This window comes from Uranotaenia lowii, chromosome 3, assembly GCF_029784155.1.
Source record: "Uranotaenia lowii strain MFRU-FL chromosome 3, ASM2978415v1, whole genome shotgun sequence".
Classification (NCBI taxonomy): Eukaryota; Metazoa; Arthropoda; class Insecta; order Diptera; family Culicidae; genus Uranotaenia; species Uranotaenia lowii.
Genome location: NC_073693.1, coordinates 188,594,974 through 188,622,719, shown reverse-complemented (window position 1 = coordinate 188,622,719; position 27,746 = coordinate 188,594,974). Strand labels below are relative to the sequence as shown.

Sequence of the window (27,746 nt, the reverse complement as noted above, 5' to 3'; positions counted from 1 at the left end):
GCCAATCCTCAAAAATCCGAAAAATCAGGACTGCTGGCACCTCTGCTATTATTTGCGCTGTTGTTTACTTTTTTGCCGCGGTTAATTTTTTTAAAACTTCTTCATTCTTGTCTATTCTCGTGACTAAACATGTTGATTTCATATTAACGCAAGTGATAGTGTCGATAGTGTGCCTTTAAAAATTTTCACTCGGTTAACTTTTAACGCGGATCGGTATATTAGTTGCTATTTTACCTGAGACTATTGTTTGATATTTTTAATAATAAAGTTTTTAAATCTTGTAAGAAGACGGGAATATTCCAGTCATTTGCAAGACAAAATTGGTGTTCTTTAGTTAATCCAAAGCACGATAAGTATTGTTCATTTTTCAACTGTATGTTAAGTAAAGTTTGAATATCAATCTTACCATACCAATACCAATCTTTTTAATTTTTAGCTTCCAACATGTATTGGACCCCAAACCATGAGGACGATGAAGAAGATAACCAAGATTTTAGTTTTGGTGGCCGCGAGGGCCTGTTGGCACTTGTAGATTGTGCTCAGTATATGTTTGAAGAAAATCCTGGTAATGGCACATGCCGATTTAGAGAAACGCTAAATTTTATCGAAGCCATCATGAAAAATAAAATAGTTACCAGTGAAAAGGATTTGGTAAGATTCTACACTGGGCTGGGTTCTATATAGAATTCTAAACAGGGTTGCTAGCGAACCGGGAATACCGGGAAAAACTTTGGAATTAATTTGTAATTTATTAACTTTAACGCAGCCTGTCGGTTACAATTAACTATTAGTTCAGGTTAAGGAAATCACTTGTGTCACAAAACGCGTGGAATATTAATAAATGTTTTGATAACGAATATAATATTTGCGTTATGTAGCTCTGTTCAACGCGGTCTTGAAGGTTGTTAGCGAGCTGGTTTGTCTTGTCGCCAAAGGCAAGTTGTTCCAACAGGAGGGGCCATACACCAGTATACTCTTCCTAGAGGTTGTGGTATGTTGGGGGATGATGAAGCATTTAGATCGCTCGTTCCTCCCTCGCTGGAGGTGAGAAAGGAGATATGCAGGTAGCTTTTGGTCGTAACCCTGGCGCATGAAGCAACATATACGCCTCCGATAGTTCTCAAGGAGATCGCAGCCAAGTATAAGTCTTCTGGTGGTCTCTGTAGTCTCCCTTCGTTTCAGATTGAAGACAAATCTTGCCGCAGACTTGTAGCACCTTAGCAGCTGGTCTTTACAGGCTGCTGAGAGACCTGGGAAGTAAACTGTATCGCAGTATGAGAAAATAGGGACAATAATAGATTGGACCAGTTTCAAACGAATTGGAACAGTGAGAACGGATTGGAATTTACGGAAAGTTCTGAGAGTGAGGAAGACTTTTGATGAAATACTATTCACGTGGTCGGTCCAATTCAAGTTGTGATCCATTGTAAGTCCTAAGTTCTTCACTTTTTTCATCAGAGGGATGGTTTGATTACAGAAGATAATGTCAATGTTAGGACTGATACTATCTCGTTTGGAGAAGGCAATCGCCTGGGTCTTACTGGGGTTGGGTGAGAGATAATTATTCTTGCTCCACAGCTCAATTCTCGCCAGGTCTTCGTTGATGGTTCGGACAAGTTGATCGACTTCAGATATAGGACCATTTATGTAAATTTGTAAGTCATCTGCATAGAGTTGATAGCTGCATTTTAGGATGGTAGGGAGACTATTTACATATAAGCTGAAGAGCAAGGCACTCAGGCATGAGCCTTGGGGTGTACCATCTGTAAGTGGTAGTTCAGCTGATGTCGCATTAGAACAGCGCACGACCTGACATCGGTTCGTGAGAAAAGACGATATGAGATTACATGCGGGTGACGAGAAACAAAATTCGGATATCAACTTCCTTGCTAATTACATCTTGTCACCGGGAAAAACCCGGGAATTTCGGCACCTCACGGGAAAATTGTCATGCTTGAGATTTTTTCACGGAATTTCAAAAATATTTTCAATATTACTTCTAAATTTATGAATAGTTTTTGATAGTCTTGATATAGATTTATCTCTTTCGTTCATTACATTCAACAAATCGCGGGGCAATATGAGATCTCCGCAAGTGTGCTTATACTTACAAGCATAACTCCAATGTATAAATTAAATAATGAAACTATTATCGACAAATCTAACTACAGTTGAACCTGGATAAGTGAGAGTCCAAAAGACTGAACATTTTTTCTCGTTTATATGTCTTATGTAAAAATTGTATCGAAAAGAAGCTCCTGTCGAAATCTAAGGTCTTAACCCTGATACAGAATAATATCTTACATTCAAACGATTAAAGTTCAGCAAGATAGGGCTGAACTTTAATCGTTTGAATGTAAGATACACGATTATCTATATTTTTACGAATCTTTAGTTCAAATCATTAGGGCACTACTAAAGTTATTCATTGTTTTGTATAAAAAAAAACATTTCCTTCTGAAACATGTATTTGGATGCATAAAAAATATAACTGCATCCAGAAAATAACTAAATATTTTCCTGCAATCTATTAAGTTTTGAAAGACAAATCCCCATTCAAGTTGACAAGCTGATTTGATATTATGTTTCGATGTATTTTTTTACATTTTTCTATGTAAACTATACATTTTTTTTCTAGAACTCTATAAAAATTCTAAAAAATTTCACAGTGGCTGAAAAATGCTACATAATAGTTTCAATATAAATTGACCTCGATTCTTTTTTGAAAAAAAAACTATTGAAATTGTGGAGCAAAACAACGAATAGATGCCAATTTCGTTAGATTCGTTTTAAAAAAAAATCATGACAACCTGTTAATTTGATACGAAAAGACTGCGTGTTGAAAGACGCCAAAGTATTGGCATCATTTCTACCCGGTTAACAAATTTAGGGTATAATTGTTAGAAATTTGAGGCCTTTTACAATAAGTTTTTTATTCACAATGATTTATATTAAAAAAACGAGTATATTGAATGGGAAAATCATTATTTATAACCGGGAAAAAACCGTGGAAAACCGGGAAAAACTTTGGAATTTCAAAACGAAAAATCGCTAGCAACCCTGTCTAAATTCATGCATGTTAAAAATACGCAATCTTCTATTGAGGTCCTCATAATACGATTTCTTACATTGATTAAGATAGTCAGAAAAAGAGAGTTTATTGTAGCGAAATCCTTTTCATTCTGTTACTTTCAAAATACCATCTAAAATTATCATTTGGGAATTAAATTTGCATTCTTAATTTTAGTTTCATTGTTTTAGATTGGGATAGTATTTTTCAACACGGAGCACAGTCCAGCACCACAGGATGAGATTGAGCTTGAGGCAGGCATGGTTGTGCCAAAACAGACGGCTATCTTTTTGCCAATGACAACTCCATCGGCAGATTCCATCCGGAAGATAATGAATTTTCGTGACTCAGACGATCTGTTCGATTTTGATCGAAAATTCGGACACTCACATGGTAAAAGTATTCCTTAGATACATTTTAGTTCGCTTATATGTTTAAAAGTGCCAATTCGTGATGAAATTCAACATGCTTAGCATCTTAATCTAATTTTGGTATTCATTTCAAGGAACCAATCTTGCAGACATATTATGGTTATGTTCTCGGATGTTTACTCGATGCGGCTACAAATTAGAGCAATCCAGCATAGTACTTTTCACATCAAATGATGAACCTCACAAGGCCGGCAGTTACGAATACCAGCAATGTTTTATCAAAGCCAAAGACTTGCAACAGCTGGATGTGAACGTTGTTCTTGTACCTATGCAAAATGAATTTGATAAGCTCAAATTCTATCAGGTATATTTTCATTCTCTATTAAATATTAAATAAGTATAGTCATTGTTTATTATTTGACTTTTGACAATTATGTGAAACAATAAAAAGCATAAACGTGTCAAATTTATCATACAAAGAGTTTGTTGAAATAAGTTAAAATCAATTCATTGCAATGTAACTTTCTTATGTTTTGTACTTTAGGAATTTCTATGTACCGTGGCAAGTGAAGACCCCGATCATTTCAATTTTCCACATTATGAAGAAAGTAGAGAAAGGCTCTTAAACCGCATTTTCAGGCGTGACTTTAAGAAAAGGGCCCTTTCGCACTTGAAGTTCAAGCTTGCGGATAGCATAGCTTTTGGTGTAAACGTTTATTCATTGTCAAGGTAAATTTAAGATGCTGGTCGATTTAGAAATAAAAATATAATGAGGTTTTGTTTCAGGAAAACAAAATTTCCCAATAAAATCGATCTATTAAGAGATACAAACGAAGTGATCGTGTGCAAAAGATCATATAAAACTGTTTCTGAGAACTCTGATGCAGAAAATGATAGCAACTATCTTTTACCAGGCAATCAAAGGTAAGCGCACACAACACTCACACGAATAGTACGGTACGAATAGAATCATGCTTACATCGGTATCGATTTTCAAAAGGGCGCCAACAGTCAGAAGCTTTTATTTTTAGAAATGGCTAGTTTGGCATGAAAAAGCCACAAAGCCCAAATCAAAGCAAATGCTTGACAAATCTCCTAGTAATTTCTTTATTTTCTAAGCATGCAGACTTTTCTAATCAAATTTTTTTTTATAATATCATAAATTTATAAAATTAGAAACATTACACATAGAATGGCACTAATTTTTTCTCCGATGTTAGCCATTTGATTCTTTTGAAAAGTACTTTAGATTGAAGATTGATTCTTCGGGCAGCTTTGCATTAGAATTTTTAATCGGAATTTTTTTATCGATGGTCCAAATAATTAGCATTATATAATAACTCTCATCGTCGTTCCTTTTTTGTCGAAAGCGAGTAATGTTATATTTTCATTACTAAGAGCAAACGCGGCCCGGTCAATACGAGAGTAAACGCGGCCCGGTTTGCTCATTTCAGCGAACCGGTTTTAAGCGGGCCATAGACTACACAAATGACTATGACTACACACGATACAAACAAATTTCGTGCGAACTCAAACGATGGCTGGCGAAAACAGCAACAAAAAAAAAACACCTGTGGTGTAGTCTATGGATACACACCCTTTCGCGCACCAATTGCTCAAAATTAAAATTTTTCGATGTACAAGCGATATGATAATCTGTGGACATTCAGTTTTTAAGCGGGCCATAGACTACACAAATGGCTTGAGCAAATTCGTTGATTCCACGACGGTTGTTTGATTCTATACTCGCCCACACACGATACAAACATATTTCACGCGAGCACAAACGATTGCTGGCGGAAACAGCAACAGCGACAAAAAAAAACCCTTTCCACCCCGGCTGGGGCTGAGGAAATAGCCTGAGATTTGTACAAGCAGCACCATACACCATGCCACAGAGGGTTGCTTGTACAAAAAAATTTTGATCCCGACCGATCGAAAAATCTCCGTCAACTATTGGCTGAATTAATTTAAAATCAAAATTTTCTATGATCATTTTTTTTCTTTTATTTTCTTTTAATTTTTCACAAAATATGCAGACATCATGTGAGAGTTTTTCAATCAAACGCACTCGGTTCGCAGCATTAGACTTGCGTTTGTCAGGTGGTAGCAGAAATACGTTCGATCGAAAACGAGAATTCATTAATTCGTTCGAACGAACTATATGTTCGAAAAATCGAACTGACACGGTGGACATTCCATAATGAAAATCCTCCATAGTCTTCCGGTAATTGTTCCGGAACGACAAAACTTTGCGTTGTGATTGGTTGCTGTTCCGGTTCAAAGTGAACTCGCTAAGTGTTTTCAGTCCAACAAAAAGAGTTCAATTTTTAGAGGTCGAACTCAGCTTTGATCCCTCGCCGAAGGAAAAAAAAAGGGATCAATTTTGAGTTCGCAGTTCGAACTCCGTTTTGAACCATCGCAAGAAGGAAAAAGGGTACTTTACTTTAAGTTCATAGAATCTAACTATGTTTTGAATCTCGGTCGTACTTAATTTTGAGTTAAAATAAAGGAGCGTGCAGATCATGACCCGGATTACAACAATGCCGAAATTACAACAGACACATTTTCTTGCTATTTTGCGGGAACTAAGAATTAATTAGAAATTTCTCACCGATCAGGATATTAGCGTATATTTCAATTTGATAATATTTATTTTAATAATTATTACAAAACAAAGTTTATAAAGATTATTTAATCCATGCTATAGTTGTTTTCGATAAACGGATGCTGTTTACAACTTGGAAGGAATGTAATGGAAGTTTAAAGGAACTGAATCGATGCGTCTCCCAAGACATTTTTGATAGGTGTGGCATCGATAGAATCCGTAATCCAGACGTTGCTAAATTAATATTCGATAATGTTAATATCACTTGCAAGTACTTCTCCAAAATATTGCAGAAAAAATACCGAATGGAATCTCGAGTACTTGAAAGAAATGAGACGCATCAAAAGTTGTAAACATGATTCTTTCAAAAGTACATCTTGCAGGGATAGAAAATTTTTGCGGTTTGAAGATGTTGGTCCCAAAGTTCAGAACCGAAAAATTTGCGATCAATGCACACTTCAAAGGGCTTGTGATATAGCTCAGTTGGCAAGTCTGTTGTCTCCTGAGCCGATGTCCGCGAGTTCGAGCCCAAGAGTAAACATCGAACGCAGTTGTACCGGATAAGTTTTTCAATAACGATCCGCCAACTGCAACGTTGATAAAGTCGCGAATGCCATAATGATGGTAAAACGACTATAATCGAAACAAAAAAAAATCAATGCACACTTAAGCAGAACTAGCAGACCCCTATCCGTCTTATCATAAAGTTTTGGAAGCTAAGCGAAGCTGCTATTCAAAAAATGATCTTCTCAACCACAATATGATGGTTTCTGATTTTCTCAACCACACAATCTGTAGAATTGTGGAAGCCAACGAAAATATCATAGAAAAGTTTACAGATGAGCTTCAAGATGTGGTGATGACCATGAAATAAGGATTCGATGGAACAAATGGGTTGCAGGAGTACAATATGCGATACACAAATCAAATCTTCTCAGATAAAAATATATTTGTGACTTCTTTAGTCCCCATAGAAGCAGAATTGCATTGGAAAGTAATTTTAAAACAAGTGTCCACCTTCTGTACGTTATTCTAGACCAATTAGAATTAGGTTTTCTTAATAAAAGGCGTGTTCGTTCTATAATGGTTGATTTATTACTACTAAAGAGTTGTTGGTTGGCACGTGGTTTATAAAGGTAACAGCATAAAACAAGATTGCTATGATGAATCAAATATTATAAAACAACTGTTACTTCGATTTCTTCAACACCCCCTCTCAGTTGTTGGTGCCAACTAATCCGATCATCTTCCTCAGCTTCGCAAACGTAGGTGTAGGGGTAACGACTTCGTAAGAATATCAGCCACCTGATTTTGAGTCTCGATGTACAACAGCTTCACCTTCTTCTCAGCAACAGCATCTCGGACGAAATGAAATTTAACATCGATATGTTTGGCTCGCTTCGTCTCCTCCTTCTCGGCCATCGCAATCGCACCCTGGTTGTCCTCGAAAACGGGAATCGGAAACAAATTTGCGGTTTCCTGCAAATCCGACATCAGGCCAGCTATCCAAATGGTCTCGCTTACCGATGAACTCATGGCTATATACTCAGCTTCGGTTGAGGACATGGCCACACACCGCTGCTTCTTCGACGACCAGGCCACCGTACACCCAAAGACTTGTACCAAGAATCCAGTCACACATTTCCGATCGCATTCGTCACTGGCATAATCTGCATCAACGTAGGTTCGTACCAAAACTTCTTGCGGGTTCCTCCTATAGGCCAGCTTGAGATCCTTGGTCGCCTTAAGGTACCGTAATACCCTTTTAGCATGCTTCCAATGTTGTTCTCCGGCAGCATCTTGGAATCGTGCCAAATAGCCAACCACGTAGCACAAGTCCGGTCTTGATCCCAGCATCAGGAACATCAGGCTGCCTACCAACTCTCGGAAGGGATGGTCGCAGGGTTCAGCACACTTCTTCAGTTGCAACTTCGCTTCAGCAGGTGTGCTAATAGGACGACACTCACTCAATCCAAATCGAGCAAGAATCTTCTGGATAAGAGCCTCTTGAGATAAATAAAGAACATCTGCTTCGCGTTCTATCTTGATGCCCAGGAAGTAGTGCAGCTCATTCAAGTCCGTCATTTCAAATTCTAGTTTCAGCATGGCCTTGATTTGCTGAATTTTCCCAACGTCCCTCGCAGCTACCAGCAGATCGTCGACATACACTGCCGGCCAAAAGTTTGGGATCACCCGCTAAAAAACATGCAAATTTTGATCGTTCATATCTCAGCCGTCTTAGGACATATTGCAAATCTTCTGATCTCATTTGAAAGATAATGAGCAATAGCTTTTTCGGAGGTATTTTGCCCATAAATAATGTTTTAGTTTTGCACCTAAAACTTAACCTAAAGTTAGAGCATTTTCAAAAAAACGCACTCAATATTCAAAGCCGATCATCTCGCGATAGGGTGGACCAAATTTCAAAATTTGAGTTGCATTAGAATCCTTATTCTATACTTCTCAAAACACAATCAAAAAATTTTGTGCAAAAATTTAAGAATGTACTTTTAATTAATAAAATAGACACTTAAGTTATCGTCCAAAAGTTTGGGATCACCCCTCAGTATGGTGTATCGGCCAAAAACATGCAAATTTATCTCATTCATATCTTTCTCATCTTACATCGTATTGCAGATCTGAAGGGTGCATTTGAAAGCTTAGGAATTGTTGTTTTTCCATAAATTCATACAAAAATTATATTTTAAAGTGATAACCATGAACAATTTACTTGAAATTAATTGTTTTTTGAAAATTCACACTTATGATTGTGAATTTTTTATGGTTATGGATTTTAAATATATTTTTTTAATGAATTTATGAAAAAACAACAATTCCTAAGCTTTCAAATGCACCCTTCAGATCTGCAATACGATGTTAGATGAGAAAGATATGAATGAGATAAATTTGCATGTTTTTGAAAAAATGATCCCAAACTTTTGGTCGATACACCATACTAGGGGTGATCCCAAACTTTTGGACGATAACTTAAGTGTCTATTTTATTAATTAATAATACATTCTTAAATTTTTGCACAAAATTTTTTGATTGTGTTTTGAGAAGTGTAGAATAAGGATTCTAATGCAACTCAAATTTTGAAATTTGGTCCACCCTATCCCGAGATGATCGGCTTTGAATATTGAGTGCGATTTTTTGAAAATGTCCTAAATTTAGGTTAAGTTTTATGTGCAAAACTAAAACATTATTTCTAAACAAAATAACTCCGAAATAGCTATTGCTCATTATCTTTCAAATGAGTTCAGAAGATTTGCAATATGTCCTAAGACGGCTGAGATATGAACGATCAAAATTTGCATGTTTTCTAGCCGGTGATCCCAAACTTTTGGCCGGCAGTGTAGATCACAATGTAGACCACGTGCTTGCCTTCTCCCCGGATGTACACGCAGTAGTCATGCTGCGACCGCTTGAAACCGTTTCGAATCAGGACCATATTGAAACGCTCGTTCCAGCAACGTGGTGATTGTTTCAAACCGTAAATTGATTTCTTCAATCGACACACCACACCATCGAGCTGGCCTTCTACCCCCTCTGGAACACGCATGTAGACTTTTTCCTGCAGGATCCCATTCAGGAAAGCCGTCCGCACATCCATCTGGTGAATCTTTAGACCTCGGTTAACTGCAATTGCCAAAACTGTCCGGATAGTTGACAATTTCGCCACCGGAGCAAACGTCGCCTCGTAGTCCACATTCCGTCGTTGCATGTAGCCCTTTGCTACCAGCCTTGCCTTGTGACGAACGGGGTGCCCATCAGCATCACACTTCAGTGTGAACACCCACTTACACGGAACCGGTCTTGCTGATTCTGGACACTGGACCATCTCCCACGTTTGGTTTTTGGTTAGCGACTCCAACTCGTCCGCAATAGCTCGTTTCCATTGCTCTTCAAACGGATGACCATGGACCTCGGAATAGCACGATGGAATCTGTTGGGAATCGACAGCAGCAAGGACTCTATATGGTGAAATAAAATCATTGAACCAACCTGGAGTTCTGCGCTCCCGACCACTAGACCTCGGAACACTCTCCTTAACAGATTCGTTCCCATTTATGTGTGGTGGGAGCGCCGCAGTGTTGTCAGCAACGCCATTCGCCATCTCTACGGACTCGTTCCCGGATTCGTATTCCGATCCATCACTATGATCAGACTCAGCATTTGGAACTTGGGTCTGTTCGCCATCGTCGTCAGTTGGACTTGGTTTCACCAATTGTGGAACCTCTTCCGGAATCACAATTCTCCTGTCGGTTTCGTTCTCGGGGACCCGAAATGGAAAGCAAGTTTCGTTAAACTTTACATCTCGAGCCACAAACATCTTCCTGGTTTCTTGATTCCACAGCCTGTAACCGTTCGGGGAATAACCAAGCATCACACACCGTTGGCCACTCGGATCTAGCTTGGTTCTCTTCTGCTTCGGAATCCAGGCAAACCCTTGGCAACCAAACACTTTGAGCTTTCCGACACTCGCTTTCTCGCTATGCCAACACTCCGCCGGTGTTCGGTTCCCTAGTACAGCATCAGTTGGGCTGCGGTTTGTTGTGTACACCGCATTCAGGACCACTTCTCCCCACAGGTACTTTGGAGCACCCGATTCAACCAACATCGCTCGTATTTTCTCCACAATCGTCCGGTTGAACCTTTCCGCTACTCCATTCTGCTGCGGCGTGTACCCAACAGTCGACTCGATTGTTATTCCTCGCTTGCTGTAATACGCCAGTTGCTCGGTGGAAAAATATTCTCGTCCCAAATCACATCGCATGTTTTCGATTTTCTGCCCAAACTTTGCGGTCGCCATAGCTTCGTACGCCTTAAAGTACTCGAACATTTGACTTTTCTGCTTCATGAGGTACACAACAGCAAAATGGGTAAAATCGTCCAGAAACGATACGACGTACTGACATCCATCAACGGTTTTCGGTGTTATCGGACCACACACGTCTGTGTGAACACGTTCCAATGGCCACCGTGTTCTGGGACGCTGCTTGTTGAACGGTTGCCGAATCATTTTACTTTCAGCACACGTTTCGCAGAAGCCACCTTCTTTCTCAATATCGCCGATTCCATTCACCATCTCGTTCATTTTCAACCGCCTCAAGTTCGGAAAACTCAAGTGATTGAAACGCTTGTGCCACAACTGCAACGCTTCGCTATTTGTCGACACCACCATGGCAGCAACGTTTCTCTTGGGATGCATCTTGAGATAGAACAGATTGTTTTTCAAGTTCGCTACAGCCATCCTTCTCCAGCACTGCTCGACCATCTTGAAAGTTCACCTTGACACCGGCTTGGAGCAATTTCGATACCGAAAGCAAATTATACTTCAGCTTCGGAACCAACAGCACACTTTGCAACGAAAACACCAAGTTGTTTTTCACCGTTGCCTTGACGACACCTTCCATCGTAGCAGTCAATTTTTCGCCATCCTTCGCAGTTTCTGTGGTAACGGGTTCAAACAACTTTTTCAGCTGCCAGAAACTTTTTTCACTGCTCGCCATGTGCCAGCTGGCACCTGAATCCAGGATCCATTCATGCTCAGCACCCGAATCGACGTTGTTAAAAACCATTAGTGCCACCTCCTTGTCAACCGGAACGCTTGCTGCCTGGGCACGTGCTCGACGATTTCTTGAACTCGAACAGTCCTGCTTCTTGTGGCCCACGTCTCCACACGAGTAGCACCTTCCTCGGAATCCGTTAACCTTAACGAATTTCTTGTTCCGTGACGATTTGGTTGCTAATGCCGACTCTTCTGGAACGCTTACGTGGTTTTCCCGACCAGTCCTCTTCTGCTCTTCAGCCAACAGTCGAGCTTTCACTAGATCAATTTTCAGCTGGTCCTCGGGCAAATTTTCCATTGCAGTTGTCACCACATCATAGGACGGTGGCAACGAAATATACAGCTGGCTCACTGTATCCAACTCCGAACAGGTCGTCCCAGCGTCCTTCAGCTTACGGACCAACTCGTCAAACCGCCGGAAGTGGTCCATTAGCGCCATTCCCTCCTCCATCTTGAGTAGAGACAACGACCGACGAATATAGTTCCGCGCCGAAAATCCCTTCTTGGAGAACGTGTTCGCCAAGGACTCCCACATCGCCTTTGCCGTGTCCTTGTCCCGGACATACTCCAGATGACTGTCCGCGATGTACGCCACCAACAAAGCCTTCGCCTTTTCGTCCATTGCCCGGAATAGAGTTAACTCCGCCGCAGCTTCTGGTGCGTCCTCCGTTAGAGCTCTCTTCACGCCATTTGCCGACATCTGCGTCTCGACTCGGAATCTCCAGACGTCGTAGCCTTCACCAGCGAATTGGACAATACCGGCTTTCTTCGCGCTAGCCATCTTCAACTGCTTCGAGAATTTTCCAAAATTTGCGAAAACTGGGCCCACAACCTCTTAATAAAAGGCGTGTTCGTTCTATAATGGTTGATTCATTACTACTAAAGAGTTGTTGGTTGGCACGTGGTTTATAAAGGTAACAGCATAAAACAAGATTGCTATGATGAATCAAATATTATAAAACAACTGTTACTTCGATTTCTTCAACAGGTTTGTTACACAAACAATTGAAGTCATAAAACATGAAAAAAACCCAATGAAAATGAAATCGCTAAACTTGAGCCGTTCGTTTCGAAAACTTTTCACGATGATTGACGGTAAAGTCATTAATGCTGCAACAAATACCAAATCCACACAAACATGTTACATTTGTGGAAAAACCCTGAAAAATATAAAGAACATCCAAATTGCGAAGGAAAAAAGCGTGAAAGAGAACACTTTAAAATATGGATTATCATCTTTACATGCCTGGATACGATTTTACGAATACTTCATCCATTTAGCTTACAAGCTTCCTATTAAAAAGTGGAAAATCAGTGATGAAAACGATAAAAAAAAATTGCTGAAAAACAGAAAAAAACATGTTGGTGACTAAACTCTGTTTGACTTCCCCAAATTTTGATCACTATTTATAAAGCCGAACATAAGCAAGTACTGCCATTCAAATGGGAATGTACAATTGAAGATCCTAATTTCTAAAACCACTGCGTCGGCGACGAATGAGACAAGTGTTTCGATTTTCGTAGCTACGCAAGCGGAAAGGGCCTTGCTAGTTCAGGTGTCTAAGGCCGTATCGCAAGAATCGCCGCTGAATAGCCTCGAGCCGATCGACACCGTTCTGGTAGTAGGGGCACCAGACAGCTCATGCATATTCAAGAATGGAACGAACAATGCTGTAGTATAAGCTTTTCAGGCAATACACGTCCTTGAAGTCCTTCGCCACTCTAAAAATGAAACCGAGACTCCTGAATGCTTTGTCAATCACGTAGTTGGTGTGTGCCTTGAATTCCAGGCGCAGATCTTGATCTAAGATTATTTATGCCAATATCGTTACCGTGGTTCACACGTGCGATGGGTTCGTCTCCGAGGAAGTACTTCGCAATTAAAGGCTGCCGCTTAGGAGAAAAGCTGATGACTGCACATTTGCTGCGGTTTAATGGCAGGCAGTTAATGTCGCACCGATCAGCGAAGAGATTGAACTGACATTCCAGAAAATGTATGTCATCGTGGTCGTTTATGATGTAAAAACTATTCATCAGCATAGCAAAGTTTGGGGCCGTCGAGGAGACAATACGTAGTTGAAATAAATTAGGCTTTCTTCAAGTAATGTAACAAAATCTTCACCTTCAAACTTGTTGGTCGGTTCGGGACGTCTACCAAATCAAAACTGCTTAGGTTGCTGCTAATCACATTTTCAAAAACCACGTTTTAAGTTGATCCTGTTAGAATTTGTAAGGCTCCACGCTTTTTTTTTTTATTTTACAGTACTTCTAGTCATAACGACGAAATGGACAAAAATATTTAAATGTGATAAGTTTCACGAAGATCAATAATTCCGATGTGGGCAATAAATATTAAAAATATGTGTAAATGTCGGAATGGTGAATGTGATTTTCGAAACATAGATTCGTTAGAAAAATAAATGAAATATTTTTTTTTATTATCATATTTTAGTATGTAGTTAATTTTTTTTTTTGCTTTCAAACCATTTTTCATTGCTATTCCGCAAACTAAATAACTAACAAATTTACATTCTTATTTCAAGGAAAACGCTTTCAATTGGTAACGAAAAAGTAAGTTTTACGGTTGATGAAGTTACCAATATGAAGCAAATGCTAGAACCAAGCATTCGCCTACTAGGATTTAAACCACTCACCAAAGTGTCACCAATGTATCACATTCGTAGTCCATTGTTTCTCTATCCAGACGAAGCTGGAATCGCTGGGTCTACAGTTATTTTCAGAGCGCTCTACGAAAAATGCCTAGCGAAGCAAAAGGCAGCCTTCTGTATGCTTACCATGAGACGAAAGCAACCCTCCAAGTAAGCTTTTACTTAGTTTTTGTAGGTTAAAGTTTAATCTAATAATAAATTATTTCGTTTTTTAAGGTTGGTGGCGCTCATTCCACAGGAGTGCTGTTTCGACGATGATGGTGAACCTTTTCGTCACAGTGGATTTAGAATTGAATTTATCCCATATGCTGGTATTTTAAGAAGTATACACATGTTCAATTATAAATGATTGTGGCAATTTTTTTTCTCAGCTGATATTCGTGCGTTGGAAGTATTCGATCGACCTGCTCCAGAAATATCAATAGAACAAGTGGATATCTTCAAATCTGTGGCAAAAAAGATCAAATTCAAATATCATCCATCACAGTTTGATAATCCAGTGCTTACAACTTTATACACAAATATTGAAGCTTTGTTGTTCGATAATAGTGACCCAGTGAAGTACGATTCAACGAAACCTGATAACGAACGTATCGATTCGAAAGTATCGCCGTTTGTGAGCACAATTCAAGAGTTATTCGGCGAAGACCAAGTTGGTGCTTCTAAGAAACGGGCTAAAGCTCCGGATGCTGAGGGTCCTAACGCAAAAATACCCAAGCTTGGCTCGGATGCTGATCCTACACTGATACTTGATGCTATACGCCAGGGAAAGGTTTGTATTCATATGTTTGAACTGATTAACACCTTAAATGTATTAAAAAAATAGTGCTATAACTAGCCAACCAATGAACCGATTTTCACAAATTTATTCTTATTGGATTAGGTACGTGAATTTAAGTTTGAATATGTCAACCATCATTTTACGTTTTGAAGTATACTTCGCATACTTTGGAGAAGTTGTCACTGCTTTGTCGTTATATGATTAAAATAATCTTTCACGATGTCATTGTCATTGTTTTGAAACAGTGTTTATGCACCAACTTCTGAAATGAACAAAATATGTCTGAACGAAATAAAATGTGCTTTGGACACATGTTACCTTCACCAGTTCTAGTGCCTGTCATTATAAAATAATTGATTTTTGAAGCGATGTCATGATGATTTGTGAAAAAAGTTTTCGGATTGACTACTGTATGGTGCTTGGTGGCCAATTTTTTAGATTCGTATGTTGACCAACTATTATTGATTTTTCCAAAAAAATTTATCGTATCCCATCATAGTTTGTGAAAGCTACGTTAAAATTAGTGCTTGCACATCTCAGTTATTTCAGGTTGAGGTTATGAATACCTATTTCAATAAACAAGTATGAGTGAAAAAGTTCCGTACCCTAGGCTTGTAATGGGTCACGGCGACGGCGTGCTTTATTGTGTTTATAGAAGTTGAAGGTTTGCAAACACACTTTAAACTAACATAAACCTGAAAAGGCGGTTACAGGAAGCCTTATTCGATATGAGATCATAAAAAATAAATTGAAAGTCATTATTTCGTCTGTCGGCTTCGCTCTCTGACCAAATCACCACCCACCGTACCTACTCGGAGAGCAAACAAACACGTTTTGCTGGACGTGCTGCTTGTGGTTGTAGATATTCAGGAATGATTTTACGTTTATAATTTTCATATTTTTGTGAAATCTCACAGCGTAAATTGTGCACCTCACTAGAATGGAGATTAAATTCCCTTTTCAATGGATATAGTTTTGATTGCTTCAAACGGCGAGAAAGCTCTGAAAATCCGGGTACAACCTGACGGAGAACCACAAAAACAGATGAAATTTCAATTAGTGAAAAAATCGCGCAAAGTAGCCAACTTTGAAAAATTCCAGTAAATTCAATTTTTGTTGCATCGAAAATCTAAAGACAGCAAAATGTTAGAATTACAATAAAGTTTGTAGTCATATTTTTTGAAACACTCTACCATCGCTCAAACAGTATTTACTAGCAATCGAATGAAAAGTAGGTTTTTAGACCACTTTTTTTAACTTTTTGTGACCATTTCATAAAAAAAAATTAAAAAAATATTTCTTGTCTTCATGATGTAGGCATTAACTTCAGCCTTCATATGCATAAGGCAAATATTTTGACGTAGAATTACGTCTTACGGCAACACTATATGGGGGGCAAATTGAAATTCGCGAACGGATCTCGCGTCACGAAAAACTTCTCTTTCACCGAAATCTTTTTCGTACATTATTTTGGGTTGGCTATGTGTTGGTACACCAATACTCATTCAGCACATATACGAATGGCACGGAATGTTCGTGCTTTCAAGGAAACAACATCGCAAGCAGCTGGCGACCAAGGCTGCCTGATGGAGTGCTCCAGCCACCGGAGGAGTGGAGGAGAAACCGCATTGTTTCCGGCCTGGATTCACCAATGGCCCAACACAAACCTACTGCAAGCCTCCACCCACTCATCGTACATCACCACCAACTCAGCACCCAACATCCCCACCGCACACCACCCACCCACCGCACACCATCCTCCCTTCGCACACCACCCACCCACTCACCATCCACCCATCGCACATCACCCATCATCGCACACCACCCACCGTCGCTCGCCACCCGACTTGCACACCACCCACCCGCTCATCGCACATCATCCACCCATCGCACACCACCCCCCATCGCTCGCCACCCGACCCGCACACCACCACCCACCCATCGCTCACCACCCACCCATCGCTCGACATCCACCCGCACACCACTCACCCATCGCACACCATCCACCCACCCATCGCACACCCACCCATCATTGGACACCACTCACCCACCATTAGACACCACCCACCCATCCATCGCTCGACATCCACCCGCACACCACTCAGCCATCGCACACCACTCAGCCATCGCACACCACCCACCCACGCACCCAACCATCACACACTTAACACACACCCACCCAACCATCACATACCAACCCATCCAACCATCGCATACCAACCCACCCACACAACAATTGCACACCAACCACCCACCCACCCATCGCACGCCACCCACTCAACGCTCATCCACCGTCCAAAAAATGAAAATTCAAGAACCTCTCTCTGAAATGTTGTGGCCCTGGTAAGGGCCGTTTATAGTTGATAGATGAAAAAATAATATATTATTTCTATCGCTACCTCGGAAATCCCATGTAAAAGAAACAATGTAAGCTAGTGATTGCTATGCGATCTGAAGGGAAATGAAAACATGAAACTGATTCCAATGAGACGCAGGCTAAACTGATTGAGAGCTTTTGCACTGAGTCAAGCGTTTAGTTCAAAGCAGTCATTGTAAGCTTTTCTCGCAAGCGTTTGATACAAAGCTCGTGTGCTGATCGAATTCTTTGCATAACTGTCGGGCGCAAACATTTCGACAATATAGACCTTGAAGCCACTTATACTTATATTTAATTCACCTTTTGTTATGCAGCTGTAAAGAGTTGCAAACTAAACATATCGGCCGTTTCAGACCATTAGAAGGTATAAAATAAACAATTTATGGAAAAAGAACTCCTGTTAAAAAAACTCGTCAAACTTTAGTCACCGTTGATTATTATTATATGATAGTTTAATGACATTGCAGTGAACGTTACGACGAAAATTCTTGATTGAAGAATTAAAGATTGAAATTAAATGACGGATAGATAAAGCAAATGCCAAGTAGGAGAAAATTAATAGATGTTGAAATTGAGTCAAGAGCATATTTAATGGAAAGCTTCAAAGGTGCGTTCTAGACCCTTTGTCCCGCATCATCGCTTATTAAATCTGAAAAACACATTGACAAAAGATAGGCTATCGTAATTCTACGTGAACATCTCGGTCGTTTCTTATATACAACCCCTTTAACTTTTTTTTGGACGTGTAACATATGAACTACAGCAGTTTTCGTGAGGCATGTTTTTTTCAGATTTTTTTCTCTCATGCTGAATAACGAGAAAACTTGTAACTTTAGCTGTATATAATGTTCTAAACATATTTTACTGACATTACAAGGTTTCTTTTGATATAAGTTTTATATGAAGTTCATAATAATTCAAACGACTTAAATAGATTTTATTTTGTGGTGTCAAAATGACACCCAAAGTCAGAAAAGGGAGTTTTTTTTGTCCAGGCTTCCAGGGTTCGTCCATAAAAAGGTAAAGATGCAATATTGAAGAACTTTTGAATTCATTTAGGGTCCCCGAAGAAATTTTTGTATTTTGGAGCTTCTGAAAAAAGTAACAAGCCTTCAAACTTGCAATGGTGTCAAAATGACACCCTAATGCGGATGAGGGTTAAGGGGATCTCTCGGGTTGAATTTTCCACATAATTTTTTTGAATGTTTTCGGGTGAAGATGACCTGAAATTGAACTTATGACATCCATGGATCGGACATTTTCCAGTATGAGAAAAGGGGTAGGCTTAAAAGCGGCACGTTTGTCTGCTTGTGGACCTATCACCAGGTCCGCGTTAAATCTTTGAAAAAAGCCCTATTCGAATCAAATTTCTGGCAACTAGTGCCCTAAATTTGCATTAATTCAGCATCAACCAATGCTTATGTGCATTGGCCTAATGCCACTGTAGCACTTACATAGTGCTAAAAAGCATTAAAGCAAGCTTAAGTAATGCAAATTTAATGCTTAGAAAACATAGCATTTGTCATTCTGATTTAGAGCTATGTTGCATTTCAAAAGCATTGTGCAAAGCTGATAAAATGCTAGTTGCATTTCAAAAGAGTGGTATAATTCTAATATGATGCAGAATAGCAATCGAAGGGCTGTTGTAATGCAAAATTGCACTTGATGTGCTTATATAGTGTAATTTTGCACTTGAATGCTGGTATAAAGCCATAAACATGCAAAGCTTTAGTGCTTATGGCTACTTGGGTGTGCAGACGGGTGCTCCTCTAGGTATGCTAGGAAGTAAATCATACCAACACTTCGAGTTTTAGTTTTAGCTAGAATAACATCTAGGCGTGGCCTTGTGGTACATGTGCGATTGTCACCACGAAGGTCGGGGTTCGATCCCCAAGCCGGGAAAGTTATTTTTCAATAAGTAATTTGATACTTGTGTGACCATTCTGATGCGATCGAAGCAATGAAAGCAAAATGAAAAAAACTCATCAAACCCCTCAATTTGTCGAGTTTGGAAAACGGCGCGTGGCATCATGGCGGCACCATGTACTGAACATAGTAAATATTCGAGAGATGGTGATTTGAACTGATGCCTAGGGTGGAATTGAGAAAGAGAAAGAATTTTTTCATCATTTCACGATTTTTTCTAAGCTGAATTAAAAGACTGCTAGAAGCTAAATAGAAGATCTTTAGACGTGTTTTGGAACTTGAATCCATCGATAAGAACTTAAATTTTGAGCTGATATCAATTATGGGGCTGAGTATGCTTTTTCGTACTCGATTTATGGGACTTTTGATTGCTTCGGTATTTATAATTTTTAACCTCTTAACGATGATTTAAAGCATTTTGTTTTCAAGGAATTTAACAGCACGCTGTCATTCTTCCCAACTACATTTAAAACATTGAAAAACAGGGTATAGTTAATGTCTTTAACCCTCTACTGCATAAACTATGAATCCATTGATTGTTTTATGCATGGAAATTGTTTGAAATCTTTTGCTAAGCTAAAAAATGTAAAAAAACAAATCTTCGAATAAATGCATTTGCAGTAGAGGGTTGAAAAAATATCCTCGTTTTTTTTAAATACTAAAAATTCAAATTATTTAAATACTAGACAATTCAAGTATTTCAACGAGACTAAATTTGTGGAAATCGGTTAAATTTTAAGGACCTGTTTTTAGATTTGAGATTTGTAGACAGTAACTCAAATATCAATGCCTATTTCATTTAAAAAAACAAACAAATCGAATACCTACGTTTTTTTTTATTTTCAGACTAATTCATTGCTCGTTACGACACTGCGAGCACATCTCCAGCGAGAAGGCGTTGCGGGAATTTCGAAATTGAACAAGGCTGAACTGATTGACAAAATAAAAGAGCACCACAATCTGTAATATCTGTAATATGTTGTTCGTTTGTTACAAATTGTTTTATTAAAAATCATTTCTTAAACTAATCTGAATCCATACATGCATTTATGGCACTTTACCGCAGATGCCTTTCATTTAGAACTTAACTTACAAAATGCAACCGTCTTAACCTAAATATCACTTAAGAAAGTCGTGCTTATTGTACGTTTCCCACTTATTTTGATTAAATTACTTCGAATCTGCTTTTTCATGGAGCCACGGTCTAAAGATCGGCAACGTTGACGGATAATGGGTTTCAGGTTTATAAATCGTTTCGGCCCACTCATTTGTGTCATCATCGTCTCCATTTTTGAATGGGTATGTACCGAGTGTTATGGGAAGTTGCAATTTCACTTGTTTTTCTAATGATTTGGGTTCAATTAGAAACTGAAAAGAGATAATATTTTCAATATTTTATTTAAGCATTTTCATGTTGCCGCAGAAAAGAGATACAAGTTGCGGCCACAGAAAATTCCACTTACACAAACATCATATTGGATCCGAATGAGATGGCATCCTCTCAGATTCGTTGGCGGCAGCGGTGGCACGTATAACGATTCGTTTTGCCAATCATCACGACATCCTGGACGTATTTTTCCTCTGGCAATAACTGCCAGCTCTCGTTTCTCTGTTTGTACGAGTTTATCATGTGCGAAATATTGGATTGTCTTGAATGATAATTATAAAGTTATTTAAATACGTAGAAGATATGCGTTCGACGAAACATTAACATGAAATATAGATCATTTTTCAACGGCCAGTCTTTTTTCCGGAAGTGCGTTCAATTATTTAAAATATGTACTTTATAACGTTTTTAATCCATCAATGTAGTTTTGATGAAATATTACAAAAAATATCAAATATCAATATTTTTTGTTTCGATTATAAGCGTTTTATCATCTTTATGGCATTCGCGACTTTTTATCAACGTTGCAGTTGGCGCACAGTTATTAAAAAACTTATTCAGTACAACTGTGTTTGATGTTTACTCTTGGGCTCGAATTCAGGGGCATTGGCTCAGGAAGCAATTGACTTGCCAACTGAGATATATCACAAGCCCAAAAATGAAATATTAGAGAAAAACTTGTTGAAAAAAAAAACGTGTTAAAATTGAAGAGAAAGGAAAAAGATTGTTCAAAATGTGTTCAACAATTGAAAATGTTCATCAACTCAGATAATATTAGTTTCAATTTTGTAACAACCTTAGATGATTGATTCTTCGGACAACGGTGATTTGAAATCAGCATTAGCATGTTGACAACGACTTACTGATCAACTCGAATACGCACCTCTGTCAAAGCTGCCTTTGTAGATTTGATGGTTACGCTACTAGAGTTCGTAACAGCTGCTGTAATCATAATGGATTCACCGGGAACATAACCTCCTCTATCTAATATAATTTTACACTTCACAATGCCACCACCCACGCAGGCTACACCAACGTTATGTTCTATGCTGCATTTGAACGGATCCTGTAATCCAATAAAAAAATTATGAGGTGAAACATAAAATTTGTATAACCATAAGTAGTATGTACCGCTAAGTAAGGCTGTTCAGTGTTCAGATCAATTGGGTTCATCACGATGAAGACCTGATGGTTTTTGTGTATCAGGCCAGACGGTTCTCGGAGAGCTGCTTTACAATAGTATTGAACCCATCCGTACCGTCCGAGAAAGGTTGATGGTAAGTCTACTGGCAGTCCCAGTTTGAACGGAAAACTGTGAATTCCTGGCGAAAGCACTGTAGGGCCCTGATGATCCGCATCGCCAAGCAAGCGCATTCGGAAGTCTATATAGTTTTCTTTATCATAAGAGCGCTCATGGCGGCCAGAGCGAACCCGTACCACGCATTCTCCTACGACATGAAAATGTAACCCTATAAAATTTAAAAAATAGAAGTATGAATTTTATCCCTAGTAACCATTTAAATTCCTATGTAAATGATTGTTTCATATAAAAGTTAATAGCTCAAACGTCAATGTGGTACATTCATTTCGAGATCCTTCATTTACACCTAGGCATGAATCCAAAAAAAAAATCATTGTTAGTTCTTTTCAGTTCTTCAATAGCGTTCGTGTTTTTGTGATGTACAAAATCTATGGGTATAATTTTGTCAAAGCAACTAAAGTCAACCACGTGGATTATTTTCGTAGTAAATTTCTTTTTGGACAAAATTGCCCGGTAAAAATATGGATGTGGTCTTCTAATCTGCTGCATTCCTACTGTACTGCCCTTCTCCTGAAAAATCATCACAAATTTATTTCGGATCCTCCTGTACATGATTTTGAGAAACAAAAATTTAATGAATTGAGAATGTAAAAATCAAAAAAAAAAACCCGTTTTAAAAACTTATGAAAATTTTAGTTTTATTGGTGTCGCGCTGTACGAAAAACATATTCTCGTATGAGGAGTAGGGCGCTCCGAATAAAGAGGTTAGCTCAAAACCTTGGAGACTAGAATTGTTCCTTGGCCTGCCGAAAGGCCCCATCTTAAATTTTAGCTCTTTTGGTTCACTATAAAGTGTAGCTTAACGTCGCTCAAACTTTAACGGAAATTTGACATCATTTGTTCTAACTAAATAAAGTGTTAATCTTAACATGAGCTCACACATTGATCTCAAATTTGACATAGTTTGACCGAATTTATGTTTGGGTCACAAAAATATTTTCAAAAATTTCCTCCGGTTCCTTACAATGGTTGATTCAGATTTGTCCATACTCATTTTCATTTGAATGAAGGATAAAATCCGGAACGAACTTATTTAATCGAGGGGTTTACTGATGATGCGGAAAAACGTGGACGCTTTGGACTTCGGCAAATACTTCGCTTGTCTCGAGATCTGGCCTACGTGAAGAAGCAGCGAGCGTACAAACCAAGTGACTACACAGCAAATTTGTTTGTGCTGGAAATCAGCAAAATTTTGCTGGTTTTTGTCCCACTAGTTTTTTTTTTTTTTTTTTTTTATTTGAAACCGCTTATACCGTAGGTTTTAAACAACCAAACTCTTGTTGTTGTACTTACAATTCGTTATTTAAAGTTAGTATAGTTGGAGAAAATAGAATAAAGAAAAGGGAAGAGGAATCTATACACGAAGATCTATAGATTTAAGGTAAAGTTATAATTCGAACATGTAATCTAGGTCTACCACAGCCAACACATCCCTCACTGGAACGTTAGATGGTTTCCCTCGGTCCCGAATGGAGTGTATTAACCCTTCGTTTCATAAAGTAACAAATTTGCAACAATTAATAAATGCTGTTGTAAATTATGCAGAAATTCAAGTAGTCCACTTTTTTTTTTCATGGCAATCATCTTTCTAACTTCAAGATACCATTCAATTAAAAAAATGACTTTCCGAGTATATATGTACAAATTAGACCAACTTCAATCTGACAAATATGAAATGTTAAAATAGGCTTATTTTTCAGAACTTTGACCTAGTCCAATTCGCACCGAGGAAAAAAAATTTTACTGGAAAAAATATTTTCGCATTTCCAGTAATGCAATTAACACAATAGAAAATAAATTGAACTTTTTTTTTAAATTTTGGTCTGATATAATGGCCTTTTATTTTTTGTTGCAAATTTGCAACATCATGCAACGGTAGCACCTATAGTTACGTATATGGACTACAAAGTGTGTTTTCGAAAGTTTCATCGTTTAAACAGTGTATATGTGACGCGATGAAAGTATTATTTTTTTAATGTTATATTATCATGTTATCGAGACATTTTTAAAAATAATGCAGGTGCATTAGCCTCTAACTGAACAAAATGGCTACTAACTGTAGAAATATTGAAAAAAAAACAGTAAAAAATCCTTTTGACTATATCATCAACCATTCGTATCATAAAGTAAAAAAATGGCATTAATTACGAAACCTCGTTAGAAATCCTGCATAAAAGTTGAAAAATTGTATTTCCAAAGGGTCACATATGTATGTATGTTGAATGTTGGTTATCCACCATGGGTGCACGAATTCACCGCAGTTTCTGCCTAAGTATGTTTTCAAATGTATTTTCAGATTATTTAGTTCGATAACACTGGGTGACAGCCAAAAAATAGTCTGGGGTTTCTCTCTGATTTAGACTAATTTTTGTGTCCTGAGTTAGAATATCACATTGATTTTGCTGTATCAGGTCAACTTTTTGAGATACAGTATTCTAATATCCTGACCTGATTGAACAAAACCATGGTCATTTTCGGACTCAGGGCGTCAATATTAGTCTAATTCAGTTCTGGGGTTTTCTGGGGTTGAAATAAATATTTTTGCATTTTTAGTAAATTAATTATTAACATACTTTTTTCCATTCTAGTACATTGAATTTTGAAGAGCAAATGCATTACATGTTCTCAACATTATACAATGTAGTACCCTAGTTTGTAACATGAGTTCCATAATGTGCTTCGATTACTTCTTAACATTTAAACAGTATTTATGTTTACAGTATTTATGTTTACAGTATTAATGTTTTCAGAACGAATGTGATAAGGAAACGGTGCATGATGGTAAAATAGCAATAGCAAATAGCGTTCCGTAGTAATTCCGTTAACTCTTCTGAATGTGTACCATCGGAAAATCGTTTTCGATATTGAACGCTAAACGTTCCCCTTCCCTCTTCTAAATCAGAATCAAAGCTAGTTTAGTCACCGCAACTATTTAGGCTCCTTCCTCATGGATTAAATAGTGATCCACTCGGCAAAATGAAACTTATAAGTAAAATGCCTTAATAAATAAACCTATGATTAAATATAATCAACAAAAGTTATCTATCGGTTTTCTTTATTAAGGAATATTGAAAATATTGTTTTTTGTTTTTTTTATTATTGGTGTTTCAATAAACAATGCAAATTGTTTCTTCAACAATTTGTATTCCCTGATTTTCAAGCTACTTGGTTCTTTGCAAATAAGTATACCATGTACAACAATCACTTTTTCTGTTATAATGGTTTTATAATTCGTTGTTGTCATGCCGAGAATGAACTTTTCTTAAATTGTTGTATATTGCGCTTGAGAAGATCATAAAACCACATAAAATCTTTCACAAAAAATGAAGTTACTGAAAAAGAACTGGAGATTTGTCGATCTAATTAATCTCAATAATGCATGTAAGCACATACTTAGGTAGGAACTGCGGTGAATCCGTGCACCCATGGTGAATAACCAGCATACATAGGTTCTACCCGCAGCTAAATGGTGTCCGGACACTACGTTTACGAAGTTTTTGAGCTAAAACTATGGTTAGTGCAAGATAAACTAAGAGTAAACATTTATATCTAGCTGTCTTGTGTGAGGAACAAAAAGGTATAACCATTTCATGTTATTGCAAATTTGCAACAATTAATATTTTGGCTAAATACTCGAAATGTGTGAAAATTATATTTTTTCATTATTTTTCCCTTCATGTACTCATCATTGCGCACTATTGAGATTTTTTTCAAGAAAAATAAAAAATCATGAAATGAAGGGTTAAGTTCGCTCTGGTGATAAGGTGGTTCTCACAAGACCAAACAAGATGCTCAACATCATGTTTATCCGGGCCACAGCCACACAAATTGCTGCTAGCGAGATTGCCACGAATCTTCAAATTTTCATTTTAAAAATTTTGAATTTTCAATTTCATTAAACAAATAATCTGAATAAACCCGGGAAAAATCCGAGAAGTTTTAAACAATATCGGGGCATCCCGATCAGATTTAATTTATCTTGTTTTCTTACTGGATTTATGAGTAAGCCTAGATATATCAAGAAAATCTGGAATAATCGATAATCAAAGTATAAAGTGCTACTCGTCAGCATTCTCCTGTACGATCTACAGTGAAGGGTACACAGATACTCCTAAGCTGTTTTGCTGAAACGGATGAAACCATATGTTTTTGATGATTGTGTAGCTGTATAATTTATAGTTTATCCAAATCATTTGAAAAATTTCACAAGTCTGTTATCATATAAATTCGGTATATAAGTATTCGGTTTATTCAAACTATTTGGTGTGCCGAATATCCGGCTTAACGGTTATTGGGTGGTATTCGGCCGACCAAATATTCTAAAATATCTAACAGTTCTTAAAGTATTGTCTTCGTAGGCTTATTGAAATTTTTTTTTTTATTAAATAACCCTGACGCTATTCACCGTTCATATCTATGGTATGATATAGGTACACATAATATGAAATGCTTTATTGCATCTAAGTTCTTACGCTTCGACACCTCTTCAGTTCGACATGTCCATAATTACAGCTCAAGTCAAGACTCAGAAAATTGTACCCTACTGACTGTTCTGCGAATGGTGATGTCCATATTAGTCAAACAATCTGCGTCTCGTTATGGACTTGTAATTCAGCATACCGACTAGCAGAAAGAAGTGCGCATGGGCTTAGCTTTCGAACACGATTGCGTAATTTTGCAAAAAAAACAAGCTTAATATTAGCGCAGCACATCACTTGCATATATGTATGAAGGTACTAGACAGGTAAAAAGGTAATGTCGCATCGCTGCTATTCTGTCATGAGATTAAAAGAAAAATAACATCGTCCAAAATGACCAAACTGATATCGTCTCGATCGACTATAAAGCTCGCCATTGCATACATATTTAATGTGCCCTTCGCTTGTAAAACCATCACAAAGAAGCCCGCTTTGGGTCAACGAATCAAAAATTTACCGTCTGATCTTGAATCGAAGGACAAAACATGCATAGGTACATGATCAAAGTTTTGTTGCTTTTGATGAGAAATACAAAAAGTCAAATGTAGGTCGCAACTTTAAAAACTTTTCAGTAGGAATTATTCTAATAAGCTTTTCATCATGGGATTCATCGCTTTCAGTCTTACATTTACTTCCATGTACATAATTAGAATAAATTATTTCTCTATCCAATACATAAATACCGTTGCGTGATGGCGTAATTGATTAGTAAAATAGTTAATAGCGCATGATTGGCAAATGTTTACCTAAGACTGGCGTATTTTCCTGAAGTTCCAGCAGCACCCTCCCAGAAAGAAACTGTCCGGGGAAATATAGAAGCGACGAATTGTCGAACAAAATTAAAAACTTTAACAATTTTCTCGGCATGATTAATCAATCGTTTGCCTAGTGTGATGACCGAAGAGCGAAAAACCCCCTACGCGCACTGATAATTCACTTTTTTTTATAAATCAACAATCAACCTCGTCAGTAAGAAGAGCTTCCACATTTTTTAAACACTGAAATAAAATCTATAGCACGACATCATTTGGGCACCAATAAAATAGAAATATAATCTTCAGATGCTACATTTTTTGGATGAACGAATTAAAGAATCTCCAGCTGAACTCCACTTTGACGACTTCAAGAATAACTCGCGATTATACTGATGTTGATGGGAAGGTTGAGTCGACTGAGTAATGTTGTA

The 27,746-nt window shown here is 38.0% G+C and overlaps 2 protein-coding genes across 5 annotated transcripts; one reads left to right on the top strand and one right to left on the bottom strand.

The window, feature by feature from the left end:
* Positions 1 to 67: 67 nt before the first annotated feature.
* LOC129752060 (ATP-dependent DNA helicase 2 subunit 1) lies at positions 68 to 20,742 on the top strand. Of its 4 annotated transcripts, none has more exons than XM_055747855.1 (10): positions 68 to 353; positions 437 to 651; positions 3,262 to 3,463; positions 3,576 to 3,805; positions 3,986 to 4,170; positions 4,228 to 4,365; positions 14,165 to 14,440; positions 14,507 to 14,601; positions 14,662 to 15,062; positions 20,221 to 20,742. In XM_055747855.1, exons 2-10 carry the CDS (start codon positions 445 to 447, stop codon positions 20,338 to 20,340), a joined length of 1,854 nt encoding a protein of 617 aa, XP_055603830.1. In that variant the 5' UTR covers positions 68 to 353; positions 437 to 444; the 3' UTR covers positions 20,341 to 20,742. The 4 variants fall into 4 exon arrangements, with proteins under 4 accessions (XP_055603830.1, XP_055603829.1, XP_055603831.1 ...); XM_055747854.1 differs by having other exon boundaries at positions 68 to 373; XM_055747856.1 differs by having other exon boundaries at positions 70 to 213.
* LOC129752061 (arrestin domain-containing protein 4) lies at positions 20,343 to 27,746 on the bottom strand. The gene is made up of 5 exons (XM_055747858.1): positions 27,307 to 27,746; positions 21,893 to 22,230; positions 21,645 to 21,827; positions 20,838 to 21,023; positions 20,343 to 20,742 (listed from the first exon to the last, which is right to left on the bottom strand). The coding sequence occupies exons 1-5, from the start codon at positions 27,425 to 27,427 to the stop codon at positions 20,545 to 20,547; spliced, it is 1,026 nt and encodes a 341-aa protein (XP_055603833.1). The 5' UTR covers positions 27,428 to 27,746; the 3' UTR covers positions 20,343 to 20,544.